Source organism: Hermetia illucens, chromosome 2 (genome assembly GCF_905115235.1).
Source record: "Hermetia illucens chromosome 2, iHerIll2.2.curated.20191125, whole genome shotgun sequence".
In the NCBI taxonomy this organism is placed as follows: Eukaryota; Metazoa; Arthropoda; class Insecta; order Diptera; family Stratiomyidae; genus Hermetia; species Hermetia illucens.
In genome coordinates this window covers 112163983-112191943 of record NC_051850.1, presented here as the reverse complement: position 1 = coordinate 112191943, position 27961 = coordinate 112163983, and the positions used below count along the sequence as shown (strand labels likewise).

Below are 27961 nucleotides of genomic sequence, written 5' to 3'. Positions count from 1 at the left end.
GCCCCATTAAGGGAAGAAGACTACGAAAGGAGGTTGTGCACTCATTTCCTAGTTAATGTCACTGGGTGTACTGGAAGAGTTCAATTTTTAGGTCTTCAGTGGTATGAGATAGCGGACGGCAAAAGTTCCATTTCTTGCCTCCTTGAACACTTTTCATTGTATGAAATATGGGATAGGTAGGTATCAGTAGCCGCTCCGAGGAGCCCAATTAGCGCTTTGGTGCGCCGTTTTGATTTCACAAACTCCTAAGAACGTGACTGTTGTTGTGGGAGCAGGGAGACAGAGTCCAGCCGGCTCGGATCTTCAGAGCCAGCCCGTTGCATTCACGAAGGAAAGGCGCTCTCCGACCCTGCAGCTAGAAATCTCTCGAGGTCCCCAAAGAATGGTTTACCCAGTGTCCGCGGCCTGAATCTAGCCAGAGCTGGGCAATCGCAGAGAAAGTGCATGAGAGTTTCCCTTCTTTCTCCGCAGCTTCGGCAATGCGAGTTGTAGCGTAAGCCGAACTTAGCGACATGGGCCCCTATGGACCAGTGCCCCGTGCAGACCGCCGTAATCTTGAATGTATTTGGACGCGTCTGGCGCAGGAGCTCTCGTGATCGGGCTATATTATAAGCGGGCGAAGGACTGCCGAGAGCAGAGCCTTGCCTAGCCAATCCGCCAGCCCGCTCATTCCCCTCTATGTTCCTATGTCCATGAACCCAGAGGAGAGTGACCTTGAGCGTGCCGCCCAGACGGTTAAGCGCGATTTCCCGAGGTATTTCATCTAGGATGTTGCTGTGGCCGTAGGATTTCGCTGCCCAGCATCCGGACTCACGTAGTCTGACGGCATTGCATGCTTCAACATATTTAATGTGGAGGTCTAGGGGGAGGTGATACAGGAGTACATTGACAGCATCTGCCGGGCAGGATTGCACCGCCCCAGTAGCACCTGCACACGCGGTTCTTTGAATCGTTTTAAGCTTCGTTCTATTGTATTTTTTCTTCAAAGCCTGCCACCATACAATAGAGCCGAACGTTAGGATCGGACGCACTACAGCGGTGTACATCCAGAGAACCATCCTCGGCCGGAGACCCCATTTGTTTGCAAAGGTTCTCTTCCAGGCATAGAAGGCTTTACATATATACATATACCCTCAGTTCTATGATCCAGGATTAACCCAGATACTTTACATTAGAGGAAAGAACCAATCTTTGTTCATTCAACCTTGGTAGATGGAATTCAGGTATCCTTGAATAGCATCAGTTGCGAAATGAAATGAAATATAATGCTTGCAAATTCCCCAAATAAACTGCTGTTAAAAAACAAAAAAAATACTAATTTTTCCGAAAATGCGAATAAAAAAAATTTCAGATCGTTTGGATCGAGTATTTTCACGGACAACATGAATCTCGGAAGACAGTGAAAGGTTCGGTCTGAATCCTTTGGGAAAAAAGTTATTGCCCGCTGCGTGAAGAGAAAATTTTCTCCAGTTTTCCAAATTGCTTATTAACTGGTTTATTTTTTATCACAGCGAATAGCCTCAGTCAATCCAAATTTGGCAGTTGACGTTGTCCTAGCAAGTTCGCTAGAGGTGTACGTGTCGTCATTTCGAAACGTTCGAAACATCTTGATAGGAACAAAAGTACTTCAAGTAATATCGGTGGAAACATCGAGAATCTTTACAATTTTGGAACAAAACTTGTAACTAACTATGATAAATCTTATTCTGTCTTGAATGTAATCGTATCATGCAAAATAAGTAAGTAGTATGTGTTACAAAAGATTTATTTCTGATAAAATTCAATGATTTTATTTTCAAATCGTAAATCTCTTCATTTAGCTGAATAATAAAATGATTTGTTTTATTGTTCAGCCATTATCGGATTTCACACATTCGTATCTTGTGCAATGAAGCGATTCCAATATTCACAAACATACAAACATTTTCCCATGTTAAGCACATCAAAAGCCAATAATGCACAGCTTCAGCAGTAATATTGCAGAAAACAAATTGAACAATAATTTCTAATATTTACGGCATTCAAACTAAGCAATTCATTCCCAATTTTTGAGCTGTAATAGTGTGATAGTAGCGAACGGAATAGACAGAAGTAAAGTTCGAATTTGAGATTTCGTAAGGAAATTTAGAGACGGAAACTGAAAAGAAAATAGTTTGAGGTATTCTAGGAAGCGTACTTTTTGTCATACTGAGTCTCAATATGCAATAATCTGTATATTTGCTTTTCTTATTTTTGTATTTTTAATTCACTGAGAGTGAACGGAATCGTTACGTGGCTCTATTCCATTTTAGAGTTTAACAGAATAAAATTAGTCGTTTTAAAGTACGTAACGTAACGTAACGTAACGGTCTTTCAGAATAGAATAATTAATATTTGGAATGAAAATCTTATTTCTGGTGAATGATAAAAAGTATTAATATGAGATCATGATATATGAATGACAATGTTTTTTTTCTATTTTCTTTTTCATGACAATTAGTACAACTTATGGTTCTGAGGCTAAATCTTAAATTGATTTTTCCACCTAGCGATACTTTAGTTTCATTTAAGATAATTTTTTGTACCTCTTAAAACATTTATTCTTCTTTTTTTCCTGGAAAATAATGTTTTTTAAGTTAGTAGAGAAAGTTGAGAGTGTGTAATTATATTAATTGTCTACCCCACTTTCTTTTAAACAGTATGGAACAATATGATGGCGGTACTTATTCTTGCATATGAAACTAGAAAGCAAGATGAAAGGTGAAATGTTGTTCTATAAATTTTTCTATAAAATCTTTAACCTTCTTCAAAATTTAACCTCAGTCGTAGAAATTGAGAAGAAGTAATAAACAAAGTTCGAAGGAAAGTTTAAGGAGAAAGAATGAAATTCAAAGAAGACATCAGATTTTGTGTTTTATCATTTATTTTTTCATCAACTCTTAACCTTTTAAAAACTATTAAAATTGATTAAAATCGCTACAGATTTAAAGAAAAAGTAGGCAACACAACAATTAGATGTTATGGCTAAAGCAATTTTTGTGAACAATAAATTAATATCATAAGTAGATCAGCTATTGACGTTCTAATCTGAGGTTATAATTATTATATACATGATATGATTTGAAACTAAAGAAAAAAAGGACTGCATTGTAAGTTGGTAATAACAGAACGTATCTAAGTCGACACAAAACCAATTGTACGCAGTACAAATTAAAATTAATGATAAACTCAAATTCACAACATTCAAACGCTCTAACCATGGTAATCAATTGAAACTCTCAAATTATTCAAGGAAAATGAAAAAGCAAATGAAACACAACTCAGAGTTTAGTAACAACAAAGGAAATTCAATTTTGATACCGTACGAATACTTAGATAATTAGGGCTGCTATTTAATGAAGAATATGCCGAACCTTGGTATGGGCTTAATTTAGACGATAACTGATGAGATTTGTTTTTGAAAGAATTTGGTTTTATTTTTATTTTTTTTATTATTTTTTGCATTGCGCATTCTGTTTTTCTATTGTCTTAGCCACCCTACATGAAGTTAGCTATAAATGGGATAAAATATTATCAAAATGATTGAAATTACAAATAATGTAAAAATATCAATAATTTATTATCTAATTTGTGAGATATAGATTCGGTGAGTTTACTATATATTTATTTGTAAGGATATTTTACTGGTTGTTTATAAATACTATGATGCGACAATTGAGAAGTTATTTAAATTATAATATTATGTGATTTATATTGTAGCTTACATGTTATTTATACTTTGCAATGAATAGTGATTGAAGTGTGAACAATTGAAACTTGTTTGCTCTACGGAAACTTACCTACGATTATAGCAAGTATTACCAACCCGATAACACCCATTATTATCATCATCTATAAAGAAAAGAAAGGTTATTAGTCAAATTATTTATATACAAGGTGCGGCGTATAAGTTGTTACCTTTATATAAGTGAATGCACTGAATTTATTTTTATATATTTTGATAGGAGTAGATATAATTTCTTTTTGGCTTCATATGTATACGTGTATTTCATGTATATATTTTATTATCTTTTTACTTTTTCAGTATGTTTTTAAAGAGAGAGGATGTACGCCTTTCAATTATGACGTTGCATAAAAAAGAAACGCCCCAAGAATAAGTATGTAAATTACTCGTGGCGCATAGGCAATTTGTTTGGCTGACTATTAAACATTTTTATGAGCAGAATAACTCCAGTGATCGTCGCAGAAAACAAAAATCAGAACTGTTCGTTAAAAAAAGCAGTAACGCAATTCGGAAACGCAATAGTCGTAAGCCGGAACGATCAAGGAGAAAGATGGCTCAAAAGTTGAAGATGAGAGGATATAGGTAGATTCATTACAAATGATTGAGGGCTCGACATTTTTAAGTTCAAAAAAATCCAAAATTAGGAGCCAGTAAAAGCGATAAACGGCACGGAGGATCCTTGCTTGAAAGTTTTGTTTTTCCAAATGGACAATTGTTCGCTACGGAGCAAAATCATAATGTTCAAAATTATAGAATCTCCGCTTGAACCTTAGAATCAAGAACAATTTGTTAAGAGCTTACGAAAGGGCAAATAGTTAGCAAAAAGTGCATCAAACTCAGAAAACATGAACCGAAAAATGCAGGATATGATTTTGGAAAATCATCGAGTGACACAAAAAGAATTAATGGAGGCCGCAATGTGTACCTCATTCTTTAACAATGGAACAAAAGCCCATCCGAATTCATGTTGTAATTCCGTAATTGTAGCTATGACTTTGTGAGCAGGGGCTTGTCTTATGCAAATTAATTTTTCCTCTCGCAAACCAGGGGTTTTCTCATGAATTTTTATATCCAGCTGATCCAGAAGGTTACAGTAATAATGTTGGTTTATTATATAATAAAAAATATATAATAAATATATATATATAAATATATATAAAATGCTGACACTAACACCTTTATGACTGATTTCTGATAGATCCAGGTCCAGATCTCATCCATGGTGATGAATCAACGTACAAAATCCTTTTTATTTCACCTCAAACGCTCCAAATGTTGTCTAATTTTTGCATGTTGGGTGCTTACCCAAGACTGAGTGGTCCGTGGACCACAACTGTGAAAATAAGTTGCTTCCCAATTAGTCCGGCTCGCCATCAAGTGGATGGCGGACTTAGGACTCTCTCAATTCCTAAACAATATTTAGTTTAGCCTCGACCGGTCTCAGGCCTGCATTTTTATGCGGCGGTTTTATTCTGAATATAATTCACACTCATTCGTGCCAGCCAGCTAGGGTAAAACTGACGATTTTCGCGGCCAAGTAAAGAACTCTCCTGAGGAGAATGTCCCAGGGCCCAGAAGAATGGGATCTACATACAGCGCAAGGTTCTCGACGAAATATCCAAAGGAGAAATGCACTGTGTTGAATATATGGTTACCATTCATCACTTGGGGAGGTATAGCGTGTAAACCGCACCTACGCGCCATCGTTCACGGTTACGTGATTGCCTTTCAGCTCCCCCATGACTTGACTTACCAGAGTGCAAAAGCATATTGCCGCAAGAAGGAGAGGAGTATTCTCCATAGCTCCACCATCCTACAGTACTCAAACAGACAACAGACGCGACCTTCTGTACGACAGGTAGAAATGCAATAGGAAAAGTAAATGCCTGTTGTATGAAGAAAAAGAATGACGGGATAACCGGCATTTTGCCGAAAGTGGTAAATGCCTCGAATTTCGGAAGGTATTGACTGAAAAAAAACGACATTTATTGAAACAAACCTCAATTATTGGAGGGCCGCTCAGGATTTATTTTAGTAGAACAGCCGCTGGTTTGAGATAGAGGTTGCCATCGTAAGTGAAATCCGTCACTGTGGCGAATGACTAGATCGGTAGAGTGGCTATATGGGCTTGTGGTCGGCAAATTAGTCAGCACGAGTGGCTTTGTGTGAGTGAAAATAAGCTGTTACGTCCCACCTAATCTCACATTGTCTGAGTTTGAAGATATGTTAGATAACCTTGCTCACGACGCAAGGGGACGAAGTCCAAAAATGATTGCCGGTGATTTTAATGCGTGGGATTTTGAATGGGGTGGTAGAGAGAACAAAGCAATAGACTGAAGTCTATCAGAGGCTTTGCGTAGTTAGATATAATTCTGGCCACCGAAGGTAAGGTAAACATCTTTCGAAAAGGGGGTCTATCTCAATCGTAATGCACTGATGCGGTGTACTAGCTGGCATGTTAGCGAAGACTACACCTACAACGATCACCAGACAATTATCTCTGAAAGACCACGGCGGGCAGAAGTTGGTACTGCTGGCTAAGGCTGGCAAACCTCAGGGTGAGGCATCCTTATATACGCCCATATGTCTTCAAAACACTATAGGTAAAATGTTGGAGCGGGTAATCTATAATGTATTGCTGCCGGTTGTTTATAGCTAAGGAGGTAATATGAATTCGGTAAAGCCAGATCAACTATTGATGCCATTAAATTTATTAGGGTTTGGGCTTGGTCGAAAATGTAACCTGCGAAAATTCAGTCAATTGGTGCTCCCACCAATCTTGCGGCTATGAACCTATACTGAATGCGACCTACAAAAGAATAGCTCTAAGGGTTTGTTCTACTTTCTACCTTTATTGCAGGTAAAAACAGGGAGAAGTCCTACAAGTAGAGGAAGTATGGGAGATCAATTAAATATTATCTCACCCAGATTCTTACCGGCCATGGAGGATACTTTCAATAGCTGTGTAGGTTTAAATTAGACACCTCCAATGATGTTTCAACTACGTGGGGCTCCTGGAGAATCCAGCGAAATCCTATTACCGTAAAATATTGTCCAGAGAATGGTAGCATGCCAGTAGAATTTGGATGCAATCAATTCCGTGATCGGAACGATCCCTAATAAACTGTGAAAAGTGGAAGAGGTAAGAAAGGCGCGGATACGAACTGCAGCTATAATACAAAGAATACCTAAGTAAATTAAACTACTTCCGCACCGTCGTGTAATAGCTAATGGTGGTTGCACAGTTTCAAGTGGGGGTGGTTTTAGTGGGTAAAAATCCCACATATTGGCGAGCTAGGCTATTGTCTTTTGAAGAAAAAAAGAGAATTGAACTACGTAGAGTCATACAAAAGGGTGGTGCAGTCAATCCAGAACCCGTGGGAATAAACTGCACATTGCCAAAGCATGCGATACGACCTGAAAACTATGTCATGCAGACGCAAGGTAAAGAATTTCCATAATAGGCACATTGCTGCTAGTGCCAAATACCTAGAAGTGGAATAAGTGTTAATTGGAATGGAAAAATAAAATTAATTCCCCTAAATTTCTGAAGGATCACTCAGGGTTTTCATAGGAATTTTTCCAATGATGGGGATCACGCATTAGACTGATTGAGCCGTAACATGAATGTTTGCAGCCAAAATCACTTTGTGATTTCAAGAAGTGGTTTAGTGCTAACTATAGCAAGTGGAGTAAATACCCATATGTATAGCTGCTACTTACACTCCTCACAGAGAGCAGAGGACAAAGTTGGGAAGCATGATTCGACAGCCTGATCTTCGATACTCTGATGACCAGTAAAAATCGAAGGAAACGTAGTTAATTGTGAGATTGGACTGGACAGTGAATGTGATATAAATATCTATCGAGAAGAAAAGTCGGGCTCAATTGTTAGACAGGCATTCATTAATGTTACGCTGCTGCATAACATGTCTTAATGCTTAAACACATCACACCATCACAACCACCAAGTAACTTTATTGTATGAAATTCAGGCAACTGGCACCAAGTTGGGCGATTCTTAGCAATGACTGATATTCCTAGTTACCTTGTTGCTTTGCGGAGCTTTGCACTGTGCCTGCTATTGTAGAACATCATATATATATAACGATATACCCAACCTTCAGCAATTCACAGTACTGGATAATGCATTGAAGTTGGGGGAAAATTCGTTAATCTAATATGATACCGCTAATTAAACATAATAGCCTTGAGTGAAAGTCAATAACAGCTAAGACAGTTGTACAAAAATTAAACTGAAATTGGTCATATAAGAATAAATAAATGAATTTAAACAAAAATATGGTTTCGAAAGTAATAGACTTTTAGCTTCATTAGGAATTCAGAAATTAGGCCATTTGGAGAATCAGGCAATTCAGCACCGTGGAATAGAAATACATATATCTTGCTGCCAATTGAATTTACCTTTAAGTTTTGTAACCAGAATTTCCTTTTCAATTTTCCAGCCTGTTGTTCAAATTGTGAAGCTCCTTGTTGTAAGGCATCGGCTCGATCGTCTAGTTCTGATAATTTCTGATCTCTTTCCAGCACCTTTTCTACATTTGTTTTCATAATATCCACAACCTAAAGACCGGAAAAATAGAAGCGTATTAACAGGATCACGATTACCAATGACGCTGTAAAATGTTAACCTCATCCACTTGAGCTTGTGTTTGTTGTAACCTCTTCTGTGCGGCAATTTGTTGTGGATTTCGTGGTCCTCCTACAATTTCATCTGAGCCTCCGCCGCCTGCTGGCGCACTACCTGTTGTGGGATCTGTGGCCCTGGAATATGTAATGGAAAATATTTAAATAACTGTATATCGAGAAAAAGGAGTTGTTTTATGAAATCAATTATATGCAGGGATTATAGGGTAGCTTAAGGGCAATATTCGTGGTTGTTCGTTGAAATCAGCAAAACGTGTGGAAACGCTGGAAAATTATAATTTATGTTACCAAGAAGACATAAAACGGCACATTTTTCATATGAATTGTATTGGGTATTGGGGTTGGGATTTATTATTCAGAGCGGAAACCAGTCTGCTCTCTGGCGATGAAACTTTTGAGATTTTTTTGATATGCTTCAGGATTATTTGTTATTGTCTTTGTGACGGTAGACAGCACACATATACGCCTCGAATTGTTACACGCAAAACAGGTGCCCTTCTATGTACAACTTTTGATCTCGGATTCCCAGTGGCAGTACAGATAGACGGAAACTTCAGGTGCAACGATAAATAACTCTGCGGGAAGACCGCCTTTACTCGATTGAGAGCGTTAGTGGTTTGGAAGAACAGTCCGTATCCGCATGTTACGGTGACTTACCAAATCAAGCACAAGATGAGGAACTTCACTGGATGTGAACCATGGTAAAGTGTGCTTTCCACCTCTTTAGCTGCTTGTCATTGTGGATCAGGACTCCACCCTTAATGTCCTTCTCAGGACCATCAAAAGGTTTGGAATTTTGGAGAGCTTCCACGATTCCACATTCAGCCAGGTCTTATGACGTGGCAGACGAACCGTGCAGCATTAGAGAAGACAACATTTTTGATAGGCGGGTTAATAATAACATTGTCAAGGGAAGTCGCACTATTATGCTCTTTCATAGGTTTTAGTACACCTATTAACTATAATATTTAGTTCAAGCCTATAACCGCCAGGAACTTTATTATGGTCTCTACTTCTAGACGTACGTGACCAAACCTACTTTGCACAAGAGCCGGACAGAACGTATTTGGACAACATAACATATTTGGAACTTTCGTCCCTGCCCTAATAGAATCTGCAGACTGTGTGCGTAGATATCCTTAGCTTCTCTCGGTGATAAATTAAAATGCAGCGACCAGTGAGTATTCCTACCATCCGGACGCTCTTCATGCGAAACAACCTTTCGAGTGTTTGGGTTCGTATCACTCCATCAACACCCTGGACTGTTTTTTTTCTGGTAAGCTCGTCCAGCACAGATCCCTTAGCCGTTCCTTTTCCAGCCGCAGCCATGAACCCATTTCCGATTCCCCAGAAGAGCTCTGGTCCATGTAGCAGCACCTCTGCTACTCGTCTTCTAATTCATTGTGGCCTGGAGCCTAGAGTATCTAAAATTATTGAACGAGTCGACCAGGTTCTACTTGTTAAGGCATTCCCATATGAGTTTGGAATTTTCCGAGTTGCACCTAAGTGGCTTACTAGCGGCTTGGTTGTCGGTTAGAATAGCAGTGTTCTGCCGTCTATAGTTCCTTTAGAGGCTGAAGGAGGCAGATCTATCGGTGGCATATATTTCGCCTGGAATATACTAATTTTCTTACTAATTGATTCAAAGTACGTTTTCCTTGGGCCACCGCTCCTTCCACTGTGAGGGATCCATCACCATTTGCTGATTCAAGTCGAGGGCGCCACCACGGTTGCTCTGTTCCTCTAACGTGTTTCAAACTTGTTATCGAAATAAATCCTCGTTGTCATGTTATCGCTTGGTATCGGTAGTTCGGGATGCCGCCTAGAAAGAATATCACTCTTTCTACGTTTTAGGCAGCTCCTCTCCTTGCTGATACTTTTAAACATTCTGAAAATCATCTTCCTTGCTATTGAACATGTCGTCGTTGCTCCACTAATACAGACGCAAGCCAGTCTTTGAAGTTTGTGAAATTTCCTGACTGTTGTACTGAGTTCAGTTCATTCTTCCCAGATTACCGCCCCATAGATAATCATTGGTCTTTAGTTAGTTTAGTTAAATGGGGGGAGCCGCAGCTCCGAGCACTCAGGCCATTATTAGGCCCATTGTACTATCCCCGTAAGTTGCCTATTCAATGGCTTCCTGCCTACGGTGTTCGCAGGCTTTAGCGAATCTGAGAACATTCTCAAGAGGCAGAGAGTGTGCAGATTCTTCATTGAAGAAAACCTTGCCAAGGTGTCTTCGTCTGAGATCTGAGGATGCCGGGCAGCTGCATAAAAAGTGCAGGGCAGTTTCCTCCTCCTCCTCACATTGGCTGCACACAGCCGAAACCACTACCCCAATCTTTTCCATATGGTAGTTTAAGGGGCAGTGTCCCGTCAAAAGCCCTACTAGGGTTTTCATGTCCCACTTCTTAAGGGACAACAAAAATGCCGCTCTAGTGGCCCTAGCCTCCTTTGCAAGGATTTTCGCTTGCCGGCAAGAGTCCAAATTTCTCCACTCGGTTGCGTGAATCCTTGCAATTTCACCTTTCAGAGTAGACTTGACAGTAGATGGTCGGATTCCAAGAGCTGGTTCTGGGCCCACCATTGTGGATCCAGACCCTCGGCGAGCCAGTCTATCAGCCCCCTCATTACCGGCGATGTTAGAGTGCCCCGGCACCCACATTAGGAATGTTTCGTTCAGTCGGCCAAGTTCCAGCAGCACCTGACGACAACTCCACACCAACTGGCTTGATATGTTGTTGCCATCTAGTGCTGATAATGCCGCCCGACTGTCGGAACAGATTCGAATGGTGCGACCCCTCCATTTTTGTCGCAGACATTCTTCTGCTGCCAATGAAATAGCATATATCTCCGCCTGGAATATGGTCGTCATTTTTCCGAGGGGTCGGGCCAGTTCTATAATCGGATTCTCCGAGAACACGCCTGCACCCGATCCATCCTCCGTGACTGACCCGTCGGTGAAGATTATTAGGTCTGTAATCTGAAAGACTCATGGCCACTTGTCGACCATTCTTCTCTTTCGGTGATTACGACAGTGTATGTCTTTTCAAAGACGAATCTGGAAACCATATGATCGGTCGGCATCAGGGCTACCGGATGTTTTTCAAGAAATTTCCATATAGACGCATGCCCGTTGGATTGCCCGCCTTTCCACGCCCCAATGGTATCGAGCCTATATGCGTCGTTTGCTGCTTTCCGTTTCACCTCCAAGTGGATGGGGGGTAAATTTAGGATGGCTTCAAGTGCCGCAGTCGGCGTAGTACTCATTGCTCCAGTAATACTTAGGCAACCAAGTCTCTGAATCTGTGTTAGCAGCTTCCTGCTGTTAGCAAAGTTCAGTCTTGGCCACCAGACGATGCATGCATACATCAAAATGGGTTTTATTATGGATGTATACATCCAATATATCCGTTTAGGTGAAAGTCCCCAGGTCTTACCTATCGCATTCCTACAGCACCAGAGCAATCTGCAGGATTTCTGGTATTGTTCCTGGATATGATGCTTCCACGTTAACTTGGAGTCGAAATGTACTCCTAAGTACTTGACTGTTTGTGCCAGCTGGATTTCCGCCCCTGCTAAGGTGGGTAGCGTATAGCTGCCCCACCTGACATTCTTAGTGAACATAACTAGTCCAGTCTTTCTAGCGTTCACCGTGAGTCCATTGCGGAGGCACCAGCTGTGGATTACATGCAGAGTTGCACTCAAGCGGTCGCATACTGTGTCCGCAAACTTGCCGTTAATTATTACGGCTAGGTCGTCCGTAAATGCTTGCGCGAAGACTTTTTTGTCCTCCAGGAGCCACAGCAGGGTATCCATCACCAAGAGCCATAACAGTGGAGAGAGAACCCCTCCCTGTGGGCAGCCCCTGAGACATCCTGCTTCAATAGACTTCTGGCCGACCGATATGTGGATTTTTCTCCACTCTAGCATGTGAAGGATCCAACTGATTAGCAGCGGTTCGATTCCATGCTGTCTTGCCGCATCACAAATTGCCGCAAATGAGGCATAATTGAAGGCACCTTCGATGTCCATGAATGCGCCTAAAGCGTATTCTTTATCGGACATCGCCTTTTCAATTTTTGCCGTAAGTTCATGGAGTGCTGTCTCCGTGGATTTGCCTTTCTGGTAGGCGTGTTGCCTATGGTGAAGTGGCCATTTAGGAATGTGTGTATCCCTTATGAACCGATCTACTAATCTTTCTAGTCCTTTTAGCAGAAAGGACGTTAGGCTGATCGGTCGAAAGCTTTTTGCGTCTGTGTAGGTGGGTTTTCCTGGTTTGGGAATGAACAACACCTTCACATCCCGCCATCTAATTGGAATATAAGCGTGTGCTAGGCATGCCCGATATATATTCCGAATGTGTCGACCCAGGGCATCCATTCCTTCTATTACTAGCGCAGGAATGATGCCATCCGGACCTGCAGACTTATATCTGTGGAACGAGTTAAATGCCCATTTCACTCGCTCCAGTGATACTACTTTGCATGCCAGATTCCAATCCCTCGGCTGAGGGCTGTATACACCTGTTGACCCCGAGATTAGATTTTGGATGCTGCCTGGGAAGTGTACTTCAAGCAAATGATTTGCCGTTTCTTCGTCGCTTTCTGTGTACTTCCCATTCTGTAAACGTAAGTAACCCAGTTTCTGGCTACGTTCTTTGACCAGAATCCGCTTCAGCTTTGAGGTTGCCTCAAGAGAGTTAGTCTCTTCGCAAAAGCGTCTCCAAGATGACCGTTTGGCCGATCTTATGCTCTTCTTTAGAGCCTTCTGTGCCTCTTTATAGCGATTCCAGCTAGTGCTTGATTCGCCCTTCAGAGCACGATTAAGGAGCATCCTTGTCGTTCTCCTCTGTTTTGCCAAATCCGAGTTCCACCATGGTGTTTTACCCTTCTTTGGCATCCTGAGTGGACAGCTTTCTTCGAAAGCTTCTCTCATGCTAGTTGTGATCATCTGGGTTGTCTTCTCAATTCCAGCAATGGATTTGATGCGCCTCCCAGGGATCGTGACTCGGGCGTTCAATTCTGTTTGATACATTACCCAATCTGTCTTCCTCGGATTCCGAAATGGAGTGGGTGGAGGTAGATCCATGCCCATAACGAAATCAATGCGTCTGTGATCCGAGAGTGTGACATCGTTTGATACTCTCCACTCTCCGATCAGAGCCGCGATGTCAGGAGATGCCACCGTGATGTCGATGACCTCTCGCCTGACCACGTTGAAGAAAGTGGGTTCATTACCCACATTTAGGATCTGCAAATCGGTTCCTACTAGATACTCCAGTAGTCTCGATCCTCTTGCATTGATGTTCGAACTTCCCCAGCATATATGGTGAGCGTTGACATCACATCCTGCTATTACCCCCATGCCTCTACTTTTGGCATATTGGATAGCTCTGATGAATGTTCCACTGGGAACGTCTTCTGCGTCGTAGGGGAAGTATGCAGAGCACCATAGTATCTCTTTATCTCCCTGTTGACTTTTTATGGTTAGCTTAGCCGATGTGGTGTCGCCATCACATAGATCGTTAACCAGGTTAGCCAGACTTCCAGTCTTTGGAGACTACCATGCAGGTGCGGGGTCGATCGCTTCTATTGGCATACAATAGGTCAGCATGTTGGAAGTTTAGGCCCCTGACTGCCCCACCAACAACCCACGGTTCTTGGTCTTACTATTGCAGTGTATATCCAGTGTAGCATTTCCGGGGTGCATCCCCCTATTATGGACCTGCAAGTCATAAAAGTCACATAGGGTATCGTCATATTTTCTTCTTCAGACTAGCACGATGCTATTAGCTAACCCTGGACCTGAATTTCAGTGTTTGTTATCTCTTCGAGGAGTTCATAACAACTATGCTCCACATTAACCATGATAGTACCCCACTCTGGGGACGACCTTGTTCAGAACAATAGAGTTTGTATTTGTCTACTTTCCAATATCCTACCCATCGAGAAGGCCAGGGTCTTTCCTACTTCTTTGCAGATGAGGTCATCTCGGTTCTCTATGTGCAATGTGTTGTCGAACATGGATGTAGTTGATTAGGCATTAGAATATTAGTTCCAATGTAGTTGCGTATAACCTTTCCCACTTTTGAGTACAAACGATATCAGTCAAATTAGTTTGAAAGATGAAAGGTGAAAAGAATCCTTTTTACTCGCTTTTGGAAGAAAAAATACTTTTGCTCTTCAATCAGCAAGGTAGGTCTTCCATTGTCGAGCGACAGGTGGGTCAAATAAGCAGCCGATGTTGGCCCTCAGGTATAAATGGTGAATTTTTGGGAAAAGTGCAAGGAATAAGACACAACATTCTTGATCAAGTTTTTGCTAAGTTTGTTCTAAGCAAATCTTGACATTTTTGGGCCAAAATTGCTTAAGATGAAAGGAGTTGCTAAATAATAATAATTTATATTTATATTTTTTTATATAAGTAAGAAAAGTTATGTAAATATTTAGGGGAAGCAGTTTGTCCCTATTTTTTCCACACTGAGTTTTGTATATTTAGGGTTTCTTACATATTTCTATTTATTTTTTTTTTGGTTTGGTATATACACAACAGAATAATTCTAAATTCAAATATAATTATAAAATGAATAATTGCTAAATAATGAGTAGAATTTACTTGTCCCTATTATTTTTTCTGCACGGCATATAATGAAATTCTAAGAACTAGCAAGTGAAGGGAATTAAACCATTGTGAAACAAGTGGCAGACATAATGGTATGGATTTCTAACCTCATCCGAGAGGGGTTGAGGAGTTTATGTAGTTTCCGAAAATGGTATCAAATCTGGGATTAAATGAATGCCTGAACCAATTTTCGTCAAACAAGTGGTACTATTCATCATTAAAATGTTGAATCCTTGTATAATAATAATCGTCGGCGCGACAATCCAGTTGGATCTGGGCCATGAAGTGTGTTCGAGCATTTTATTCAAGACCGTAACAGTACCCTACAAGACTACGCTGCACTGTAGGAGGCCAGCATTGCCGTCGCCCGAAATTACTGCCTTGATTTGACTCAGATATTCAATCAAAGTTGAGTCGACTGGTATCCGACTTCCAACCGCGATACAAATTCCTCTGCCACCAGTGAGTTTGAACTGCGACCTTCCGTGTTATAGCCTAGCGTTCTAAACAGTAATCCATCCGGATACAAAGGTTATGGCGGTCCGAAAAAGGGCTATTTTCGTATCATTAATAAGTTTATTGGTAGGTTAAATAACGTCGCGATGTGCAAGGCGCATTACAGAGGAGAGCCGCCCCTTATCCCTCCACTCTCCCCGCACCCGCATGGTTGGGGAGGGTTCTCGTAACTTTTGAGGAGTAGTGAATGTTATGGGTTTTTAGTGGACTTTCTCCTAAATACTGTATTTAACCTATTTCCACCTCAGAGGAGGGGTTGTCAAATCCAATTTTACTATAATAATATCGAAATATCTACTGTTTGAAGCACCATAACCATTTAAGGGGAAGGGCGGACCGGCGTGAATTTTTATCGGGGTTTGGGAAAGATCACCCCTTGCTTCTCCCTTCATACCCTCCTTTCAACCTGCGAGGATGGGATTCAAAATTAAACTCTATCGTTTCAACATAAGAATAGCATCAATTCGAGGCGCCATGGTGTTTGGTCAACCCTCGCGACCGCCACAATTATTTAACGGGATTAGAAAAGAGGGGATCTTCTCTCTAAACATTCGTCGTGCTCTCCTCCTCACGGGGTAGGGTTGAAAATTCAAAATTTAGCATGATAATATTAAAAAACCCCACTTTAAGGGAGGGGGAGGAGGTATGACCGCCACGAGTTTTAATCGGGTTTGAAGAGAGGCTTATCCCTCTCCCCTTACATAAACTATCCACTCCTGACGGAAATGAAAATTGGGTGTTCGCACACTCTTGCATTACCCTATCATGTTATTCAACTGACTTCACTTTTCCTAAGCAATTTTCATTTTTGAATACATTTATAAAATCCTCCAAACCCTGATATTCTTTTTCGCGTGACATACCTATAAGGAAACATCCGCTGCCTAGATGACTTATCCGCCGAACCGACGCCATAATCCACGCAGGAATAGATTTCCCAGATGGCCGAATCGTTTTTCAATCGATCACTGCCGCCTGAACAATCCAAACTGACAGCGTAGATTGCACGTCTCTTCATGTGTAACTGGCAGCCCTGCCTCATCGAATTATCGACTGTTCTCCCCGTGGTCAAAAGGCATTCTAACTAGATTACTTTGCGTGATGTTCCAGAGGTGGTAACCTGGTCGGTGGTTCGGTCCTTCAATTTGATGAAAGCCGCTCATCGTTGGTGGTAGCCATCAGATCACAATTCAACTTACAAACGCTGATGCACTCGAAAAGCCTCACCACAGGGTCGAAACTTTTATTGTTCAGGACTTTGCCAGTCCTCATGTATTTCCTTGAAGACTTGGGTCCATTTCAAGAAAAATTGCGAACCCTTAGCTGTGTTCGAGAAGAGAATCCTCCGAAAAATGTTTAGCCCCCTACAGGAAGATGGACGATTCCGTAGTCTATATAATGAGAAAATCTATCAGTGATACCACCACCGTTTGGTTGTGGATAAAATCTGTCTGAATAGGCTGTGGTGGGTGGGTCACTTAATCCGTTTGGTTGAGGATGATCCATCCCGGAAGTCTATAAGAATCTGCCGTAAATTGAGTGATGGCGGTTCTTGAAGATGTTTTTCGTTCAAGAGCGGTAAAAAATGTGCTTACTCATTTCAAATATTTTGAAAAAAAAACTAAGTATGGGAATTAAAAGCTCAATGATAACTGCACGACAGTGCTGAAGCATGGAACATGGAACAAAGCAAAATATCAGATCTATTGAAAGTCTCGTCCACTCTTACCCATTGGCAGTGTACAGGTCAGTTGTTTTTGTGAAATTAGGTTCTCTGATCTTTTGTCAATGATTTCCCTGTGATGATCGATGTGATTCAAGTTAGGGGTTTGTGCAGACCATGAAGGACGTTTACATGATTGCTCTGCTCAAAAATCCAATCGTTTCCCAATTTGTCGCGAGATGGATTAAGCATCAATCCCGATAATAAATTACAGTATCTGGCTGCAGTTATTATATTCATGATTTTAAAAATATCACCAGAAAAACAAGACCATACCACGATAGATCCACCTCCATGTTTGACCGCCGGCACTTGGTATTTCACGTCCTAACGTTTTCGAAAAGGTAGTCGAACATGACGCATCCCTTCTGTTGAATAGAGCATACATTTTGATTAGCCAAACCACACTCCTAATATGCCGCGGTTCAATCGCGGTTTAATTTTGAAGCCTTCCCCCGAAAAGACGATATGGAAGGAAAAGCGGGAGGTCCTTTTTCTATAACTCCGTTGGAAAATTGCGGCGATCCCCGTCCTTAAAACATTATGGCGCTTCAAATAGGAGTGGGGGAGGGGTTAAACCCATCCCTGGACGTCATCGTAGTAAAAAGGATATTGAAGAGGAAGAACGTTATAGCACCTCGAAAAGAGGCTGTTTTCGTATCATTAATAAACCTACTGGTAGGGCAATCATCGTCACGATATGCAAGGCGGTTACAGATGGGGGCTGCCCCAATTTGAGGGGCTTATAATATTGCGCTTCTTCTTTAGTTGTTAAAACATGGGAAAGTGCTGTTATTTTTCGAAGAAAAATTTTGTAAATCAGGGAATACAAAAAACTCATTTTACCAGAAGTCCGTAAAAAAGATAATGTCAGCTATTTAATCCGAAGATAGAATATATTTTCACACACTCTTTTCGCTGGCGTCGAAAAAGTTGTGTTTAGGCTACGCATCAGACTCCCTAATCGCACTATTGTTACCAGCGAATAGTGAGATCCGTTCAAATAAACTGTTCCTGTCTATTATTTGTTTCTAAATTCTTCTAGTGCAACTAGAAGTTTAGAAGTCGACAAAATTTGGAAAAATAAGTATTCACAAGATCAGTCAGTACAATGAAATTTCCAGAAGCATAATTAATCCAATTATATTGATGAACCAGCAAACAAAACAAAAGCAACAAGTCAAGATTAGAGTGCGGTTAGGCGTCGCGAGTTCCGCGTTCAAAGTTCTGTGTTCTTTCTAATTTGGATTTCCTGGTGTAACAACGCAAACTGCCGGTCATAGCGCAGTGGTCAATGAGAACTATTGCCTTCTGGCGCTCTATTCACAGAAAGGCAGAGAGTATGACTTCTAGATCAAAATTACGTCCCATGGGTTTACTGGAAATGCTCCACCTCCCATAAAGACACTATTAAAAGGTTTAAGTATGTAATATAAAAATGCTAACAGTGTTAAGATGATCCTGTATAATTAATAGTCTTTTACTTAGCAATGTGTGCTTAAAGCTTGTTTCAGCGGTAGATAGGGAAGATTACGCATTGGAAAAACAAGCAGTATTTACAACATAAACCATAGTGTTAACGTCTAGATAGTAGTTACTTCCTTTTGGAACCTAAGTTCCAAAAGAACTTTCTACAATGCGTCTTGCAACACTGAACCTCTTATTCGATTCTAGTTTTCTTTTATCTTGAAGAACATTTGGGAAAAGTATCATCAAGAATGTTCCCATTTTCAAACCACTCTGAGCCATCTGCGTGAGAATGTCGATGAGCATTGGGGGTCACGGTTGAAAATGCTCTTTTCTCGGGTGCTACGCAGCTTGTCGGCCACGTCCTGAAGGAAGGGGCATCATAATATTTGGCTGGCTGGGGAATTGTCGAAGCAGATCCATGAACCGAAGGAATTGAAAACTCTATTGACCGCTGCGGGTGGTGGTGGGTATGATCCGCTCAAACTTTGATACCGAGCGAAATCTTGAGAATCGTAGCGTGCGCAGTGACAAAAGAAGGAAATTTGTTATTACCCTGGTCAGGGAAGCGGAAAATACGGTAAATGATTTCAGAAGTGTATACAGCATCACGAAAGAGTTCGATGGTCCTGTGAAGGACATTAATGACTGAATCCTCATCCACGATGATGAGCAGCTGAAGAGGTGGAAGAGACACTACATCACCGTAACATGGGACATACCAGACTGCTTCTTCAAACAGAAGAAAAACCAAGGCCATCAAGACACACAAACTCTCCTGTAGTTTTTGCAGATGTGCTATTTCCACCCGAATGGAAATCCTGGAATCCAAGATTTTTCCCAGAGAGTGGAAGATTCTAAAGAAAGGCACCTGTTTTGAGTGCCATAATTGGCGAGGATCTAGGGGCTTTCTGTTGTCGCAAAGATAACAGATAAAATAATCCTTCGTCTCGGAGGGATTTGAACTTGAAAGCAGAGTCTGCCAGGACTGCAACTTGTCACTGATATTATTTCTTCTTGTTATTGATGACGTTCATCATGCTGCTTTGTCCGAAGGACGTGGAGACATTTAATAGATCATGACATCTTTTCTCAAACACCTCGACTGCGCTGATGAACTCTGTTTGCTCTCACACTGGGTCATGCATCTTAGCCAAATGGCAGCGGATTTGGAAAGTTGCATGTAAACACCAACAAAACCGAGGTTCTCAGTGTGACGGATTATCACAATCTCCCTATTTACATTATTGGACAGGGCGTCGGAAGTGCCTGCCTCCTCTCAAATTTGGAAATGTAGTTATGTCAACACCAAGATCAAGTTAAGACTGTTCTGTGCTAATGTTTCTTCTATGTTGCTATATGGGAGTAGACGACAACATATAATCGGAGTACGCTTTCCTGATACTATGCAAACGGAGAATTTGGTCGCCGCACATGCCAGTCATCCGCAGGCGATGTCATCGGAAGGTGTAAGTGACAATAGATAGGCGGCACACTAAGAAGGGGCGGCAATGCAATTGCTGAGAATGCAGTGGAATTTACTCACCCAAGATTGACGACGAGTGGGTCGCAAAATAGTAGAGAAGGAGAATTTCCCATAACCCCAGGGGTCGAAAGGCAATCATATATGCGGCCTCTCATTTAATAATATAAAATAATAAATTCATACAAAATGGAAAACGTTGACCATCTATAACTTTTTTAAAAATTTCCTCCAAGCTATTTAGTATTGTCCCCTATATTATCATTTATACTTATACCGTTTTGTACTTCTAGGATGAATTTAAGAATTATTTTCTGGTAAATTTTCCCAATATGCGATTATTAACTTTATTTGACCGGATATCGGAATGGTTTTTGGTGGAATTGGTTCTGAGCCGAAGACATGTTCCCTCTATATTCTACCCGATTTCGGTTTCAAAAAAGTACTGATTGAACCCTTTTATTTGATATTTCATGTGACTATATTTTCAGAAAACAATTTATCCGCATTTTGACGGACATTAAATGTACAGAGATGAAGCTGCTGAACAGCTAGCCGATACCCTGTTCCAATATAGGGCTGATGTAACAGCGTTACAGGAGATGCGTTGGAGAGGGACCGGTTTCCAGGGGAGGAGTCACTACTGGATATATTATAGTGACCATCCAGTAAACCATGCGCTTAGAGTAGGTTTCTTAGTTAGCTAAAAAATGAAACCTGCTGTTATCGGTTTTGAAAACATAAGCGAACGGCTATGCACTCTGCGCTTGAGAGGCAAATTTAGAAATATAAGCCTCATTAACGTTCACGCCCCTACAGAGGAGACTGTAGAGTCGGAGGAGGATAACTTCTACGAGGCACTAGAACGAACCCTCGAAGCCTGTCCCAGATATGATATCAAAATCATACTTGGGGATTTTAACGGACCCCGTATTCAGGCGATACGTTGGCTCCCATAGCTTACATCAAAATACAAATGATAACGGACTGCGGATTATTCAATTAGCAGTGTCACACGAAATGGTTGTTGGAAGTAGTTGGTTTGCGTGGAAAGCGTTGCACAAACATACATGGGCCTCTCCAGACGGGACCACTTTCAACCAAATTGACCATGTGTTGATCGAACGCCGCCACCTCTCAGCCTTGATGAATGTCAGAACATATAGACTCGGATCACTATCTCGTTGGCATGGTGCTCCGAGCTCGAATTACGACACCACCTACAATCCCCTCTGACAATCAGGTGAGAGTGAATACTGAAGCCATCCACAGCACAGCCCTCTGCGACACCTATAAGAGGGAAATGGATCCCGCAATAGCCGCGGTCAACAGAGATCCTGGAGATGAAGCATCAACAAATGATCTTCACAACCCCCTGAAGAACGTTATCATTGATACGGCCACAAAGATACTTGGCCCAAGCCGCAAAACAATTCGGAACGGGTGGTTTGACGATGAATATAAGCTAGCAATGGAACGGAAGAATGCCGCATACCGTAATGTAAGTAATGTTGTATTCTCAAAGAACGCGGCCACGCGCGGAGACTTATCACGAACTCCGGCGAGCGGAGAAGCGACTTCACAGACGGAAAACGGAAGCCTTGGAGAACCAACAGGTCTGTGAAGTCGAAAAGTACAGGGAGCTACCGCACCAGGCGCGGAAGTTTTACCAACAAATCAGCAGGATGAAGCCTTATACACCTCGATGTTCATCCATCCATGACTAGACTGACCCTGACCAATATGCGAGGCCAGATAAAAGCAGCAGGATCACTCTCAAGACCATTCGACATCAACAACGATCTAAGACGGTCCTCTTTAACCTGGCCCTCGAGAAAGTGATCCGTGATGTTGAGATAAATGCAAGAGGTATGATCCTCTTTAAGTCCACCCAACTACTGGCCTATGCTGACGATATCGACATCATGGGTAGAACGACTCCAGCTTACAAAAACTGTTCCGCTCGAAACGTCTCACCATAGGGTCAAAGCTCTTACTGAACAAGACAATGATCCTGCCAGTCCTCACGTATTCCTCGGAGACTTAGGTTCTTTGCAAGAAGAATTGCGAACTCTTGGCCGCGTTCGAGGGAAGAATCCTCCGAAGAATTTTTGGCCCCCTACATGAGGATGGACGATTCCGTAGCCTACATAACGACGAAATGTATGAGCAATACCATGACCGTGAGGTTATGGATAAAATCCGGCTCAAAGGGTTACGGTGGGGGGTCACTTAATCCGTATGGTTGAGGATGATCCAGCCCGGAAGGTCTATAAGGGCAATATCTGTGACAGAAAAAGAAGACGAGGCAGACCCTTCCTGCAGCGATGGCATAGGTCAGGACAGCTTTTAGGGATATCGAATGTGTGACCTCGATGCAAAACCGGGATGTCTGGAGTTCCTTATTAAGACAGGCCTAGACCGGATACCGGTTGTTGCGTCGTTGATGATGATGATAGCAGATTTTGCATTAAATGACTGCTTCCTAAGAAATAAAATGTCACCACCACATCGAATTGAAAATGAAACATATTCATTACACTAAGTCCTATGTATAAATGGGACCAGAGTATTCCCAAATATTCTTACACAAAAAATCCGCAAAACTCTTCATATCTGATGCGCCGAGCTTCCGACTTCCCGACTAGTTCTTACTGTCTACGAACAAATCCTTCAAGGGCATTCAAGAATTTATCCCTATCGTGTTTAAAGTAGAAGTTCAACAATGTTCTTGTATTTAAATGGAACGAAACGTTTAATACCAAATGATTACATTAAAGCAGTGAAAAACGCAATAAGGATATACAAAATAATTCTACATAAAAGAAACACCCAGCCTACTTGGGTTTTTCTGATAAATAGCAAACAATTATCAATTGCATAGTGTTTGCATACCAACCCCAGGCATTATTACACCGTGAAAATCCTATTTCTCAGATCGTCCTGTTTACTCAAATCGTTACCACTCTAAAATGTGAAATAAATCGAAAATAACAGAATATTGTCAGATTGTGTTCATTACTTTGAATAAACAGAGGCGTAGGTGGTTATTCGTTTGTAAGACCCACTTTTCATTTCACACTTCTGAGAGCAACTCCAATAGCTTCCAACGCCCGACACGGAGATGGCAATTAATAGCTGCAGGACTCCTAAATTTTATGAATGAAAGAATCAAAGGGAATTCCGATGTGACGCCTCCTCAACTCTGCTGCTACCGATCCTATATCTCGCCGTACACGTCATTGCCAATATCAATAGCCGGGACTTGCTCTTTGGCCTATTGTAGCAGAACCAGCCCCAGTAAGTTTATCCTTAAATTTCTCCTGGAGAAAGTTTCATTGAAGATATGAAAATCGTGAAGTATGTACGGGTGTATGAGCAGAAAACTATTTGGAACTGAATCCTCCTTGCGTTGCTGTTCACTGCTCATGTAGGACATGCGCTCTGGGAAGGATATTGATTCGCACTTTAACGACTCGTCCTACCGCTGCTCAGTGCCACTGACGCTATTGTCTCCGCTATTCTACATATTATACACTATACATAGGTGGAATCATTTCTGTATTCACGATTGAAGTGCATGACACACTTCTCAGATTGAAAGGCTTGAGGTGGAACAGCTTTTTAAAGGATTCGCAAAGTTGTTTTTTGCAAGCGTTTTCGCAGATGCAATTCGTGTTACTATTTTCAGTCATTGTTGTAATTTTCATTCTTTTTGTCAGCAACAATTGCGGAATCTTAAGGGAAAGTGGGAGGTTGATATATTTCCGTGCACACTGAATTGAAATATAACCATTTAGGGTAGATGAAGGAAAGGATCTTACTTTTAGGTTGATGTAATAAAATGTTCGTGCGAGTATGAATGCCAATAAATAATTTCCTTAAAATCCAACAATAGCAGCAAATATAGATTATTTTGGAAATTAATTTATTATTTAGAACAACCCACAAAATGAGTGCCAATGATGCGAAGGCAGAAGCAACACTTGGATTTGATACATACAGAACTTTTTTCATTTCTTTCATATTACATAAAAATAAAAAATTATCAAATCTTAAATTTCAAAACAAATCACTAATGTCCGTTAATTAAAACAACATTTTCAAGGAGGCAACCAATTTTTCCTCTTTCACCAATTTTTTTTTCCATTTTATGCATGTAAGAATTACACTTTTTCCGGGTTTCTGGCTGACGCTATCGCAATTCTTAATCTAGGCTGATATTTTTCTCATTTACAGTATTATTATTCTGTTAAGGGAAAGTCGCACCGCGTCCTTGAACTATTGTGCCCTTTTTACTGGTTATAGTGTACCTATTGATCATAGTATCTCAAGAAGGTCTATAACCGTCAGGAACTTTAGTATGTTCCCTACTTCTAGATATTTCAGCCTTGCATCTGGTAGTAAGTGTTCTCCCAGATGCCTCGACCTACTTTGCACAAGTGCCGGATACTGTCTCAGAACGTGTATAGAGGTTTCGTCCCCCTCCTCGCAAAACTTGCAGGCAGTGTCCGTAGATATCCCTAGCTTTCCTAGGTGATAGTTCAGACGACAATGACCAGTGAGAATTCCCACTATGATTCGGAGGTTTTTTTTGGTGAGGTTTAAACAATTCTTTGTGCGTATGGGTTCGTACCCCCAATAAGCACCCTGGCCTGCTCCATCCTTGGTAGGTCCGCCCAGTATAGTTCCCTCAACCGTTCCTCTTCATTTCTTAGATTCATAGCCATGAAACCGTTTCCGATTCCACAGAAGGGTTATGGTCCGTGTAAAGGCGTCCCTGCTCCCTTCTTGGCTAGTTCGTCCGCTGCCTCGTTGCCTTCCAACCCAGCATGGCCTGGAACCCAAAGTATCCAGACCTTGTTGGACGAGCCGAGTGTATTCAGTCTCTCAAGGCATTCCCATACCAGTTTAGAGTTCACCTGGTTGGACTTAAGTGCCTTGCTCGCTGCTTTGCTATCGGTGAGAATAGCTTTGTTCTGCCCCCTATAATTTACAGTAGAACTGCTAGTTTTCCGTGTTATTTATTTTAATAGTTATCTTAGTTAGCTGTCGCATTCGCGCCTCACTTAGAGTTTCTCCTACGTTTCTTCTCTTGTCAACGAATCTAGGACAGGGGACGAAAACGTGTTTCTCTGGGATTGCATCGCAGTTTGGTTAATTGCGAAAAGTGTCCAATTTAAATTTGTAGAGGTTCTGGCAATATCTTCCATGCCTCATGAAGAACTGGGTGAAACTATAATTAATCTCTCCAAAGTTTCTCTCCAATCATTCCTTGTTGGCAGGGGTTAACCTGTCTGTCCAGTAATTCTTTTCCGGGTGAGATCCCTCATTTTTCTTTGTGTGCGATAAAGGAGGAATAGTTTCATGTTGTATATTTTCATTGTCTCATTTACCAAAAGAGCGATGGCGTTGGTTAGGACGCCAGGCAGACAGAATTGGTAGACCTCAGCGCAAAACCGCGATGTCTGAAGTTCCTTATTATGGCAGGCCTAAACCGGTTGTTGTGCCGTTGATGATGATTTACCAAGATGTCAATAGACATTATTCCCGAGATGATGAATGTTGCATCATTTCAAGCGGTCCTGGAGGTAGAATATGCTCTCAATTTCCGCGCGATATATGGGATCAATTTATGGACGTGTAATCAGATCTGAAGTACAAGTACAACGCGACTCTCCTACGTTGAGCATCGTCCTTGTCAGAACCATACTACCTAAGGATGCTTTACCGCACGCATACTGCACGTGCTGTTTAGATTTTCTCTCAGCTTTGTGCCTATCATTACTCCCATGTCTTTGATCCTCCACGCTTAGAAGTGGTAATATGATTCCCAGTTCTAATGTGATTGTAATTTATTTTGTCTTCCGCAAGTGGCAGTTAAATGCTCTCTAACCTAGCTCTAACTGTACTGATTGCTTCGTGCGATACCGTCGGCGTTATCCACGTTTAAGATTAAGTATATTACGATATTCCACAGTAGTGGGATCAGTACGGAGGCCTGTGGAACACCCGCGGAGACAATGCAATGGGGTCCGTCATCGATGTCATACTAGAGCCTTCTAACTGAGAAAACCAATTGTCACACTGCAATTAGCGGAATTGAATGCATTTCACACGGCCAGAGTTACCATCATGGAATATATTCAGGTACAGGTTTTTATTGCCCCCATAATGCGCGAAAAGGCTCTTGGACATGCACAACTCACCGAATATGTCAGGTCTGGACTTTACGGCAAGTTTAAGGACCTTGCTCGATATGCTGTTCAAACCCAAAGCTCTTTTGCCACACATTTTACTGCCAAACTCGATCTGCTTGTCTGTCGTTACTGCGGGAATTTCTATCACAAGTCCCTAGAAGCCATCAGTGCTCCGTTGAATAACCAATTGGAGGTCTTCTCTGAGTCGTTCGCTGGCCCAGTGACAAACTGATCAAAGGTTGGCTAGCTCACTATTCCACCAGTAATTAGGTCTTTCCAGCTGCATGCTCGCGTGTCTGTCTGCCTGTCTGTCACACGGGATCTATTCGGAAACAGTTGCACATGTTGATACCCCTATGCTTGCAGTTAATGGCATTATGATATACCATACGAAAAGGGGGTTCACGACGATGACCCTATATGAAATTTAAGCTTAAAATTATCCTTCATCCCGATGTCTGTCAAGTTTACTGATTCTTTTAGCTCATCTTTCAAGTACAAAATTCTGCAACAATACAACCGATAATATGCATGGGATAACGGAGTCGGCCGTGAAATAGACGTAGTGCCATCTCCACTGATGGCGGAATCCTCCGCATAACTAAAGATATTTTTGGTCCAAACACGCTGCTCTTTACCTGGTTGAAATATTTTACTTTAAAGCTGGTAGACAGTTGAATTTGGTGGAAGGTCGGGAGGAAATTTATCGAGATTTTGTGTTGTAATCCATTGTGCCAGTCTTATCAGGCCCATGCCACATCTGGAAATACCTCGAATCAGCATTTCTTATCGGATCATATTGATATTGTTTACTAGACCCTGTATCTGGTCAGTGACACTATGGTCTAATTTGAAGCCAAACGTGTGTTCTGGGATTAGTTTTTTGTTTTTTAAGTAAGAGTTAAATTTTGCCTGTTAGTAATCTTTAGAACATTTTTGAGAGCATTGACAATAAGCTTATTTGTCTATATCAGTAAACTCTAGTCTTGTCTTCCTTAGTTTCAATTATTCAATTAAAGAAAGGATAGCATTGAAAATGTGTAGGGTAGTAAATACCCTTGAGAGAGATAGTTTGAGTTTTGTTTAATTTTATTTGATTCAGCTTAGCTGATAAGTTGTGGAGTAAGAAATTTAGGGGTAAACTAAAATTTTGTTTAAGAATCGAGGGATTCTTAAGTCCGCCATCCACTTAATGGGGGACCGGACTAGTTGAAAAGCAACATACTTTCTCGGTTGTGTTTTATTCCCCTTGGAATTATTGTGGTTACGTCAACTTGAGAGCACTTAGCCGCCGACGGGTGGCGGGCTAGGCCGTCTAAATAAGTAGCGAGAAAAAAAGTGAAGCTTTCATACTTCTGCAGCCATGGAGGAGCCGGGTTGCCTTGAGGGCGAACAACAAAACAAAATAATCAAGCTGATGGTACGAGAGATGTTTCAGAAGAGGGTGCTAACCAGGCTGGTTGTAGTAGTGGCAAGTGCGGCAATGATAGCCCTGAAGAGGGAAAACTGGCTGAGTT

General features: G+C 41.4%; 1 protein-coding gene across 3 annotated transcripts in view; it reads right to left on the bottom strand.

Moving 5' to 3' along the window:
* The window catches only part of LOC119647611 (vesicle-associated membrane protein 2), a 66015-nt gene that overhangs the window by 17850 nt on the left and 20204 nt on the right, over positions 1-27961 (bottom strand). Inside the window, exons 3-6 of one of the 3 annotated variants that reach the window (XR_005248909.1) lie at positions 8416-8548; positions 8189-8347; positions 3819-3870; positions 3393-3530 (exon numbers count right to left, since the gene is read on the bottom strand). Coding sequence is in view for 2 of the 3 variants with exons in the window: in XM_038048644.1 (XP_037904572.1) it covers positions 2577-2593; positions 3819-3870; positions 8189-8347; positions 8416-8548 (361 nt within the window). In the remaining variant the exon portion in view is untranslated. Of the gene's footprint in view, positions 1-2564; positions 2594-3392; positions 3531-3818; positions 3871-8188; positions 8348-8415; positions 8549-27961 lie in introns of all 3 variants that reach the window. The other 2 variants (XM_038048644.1, XM_038048643.1) reach the window with 2 other exon arrangements.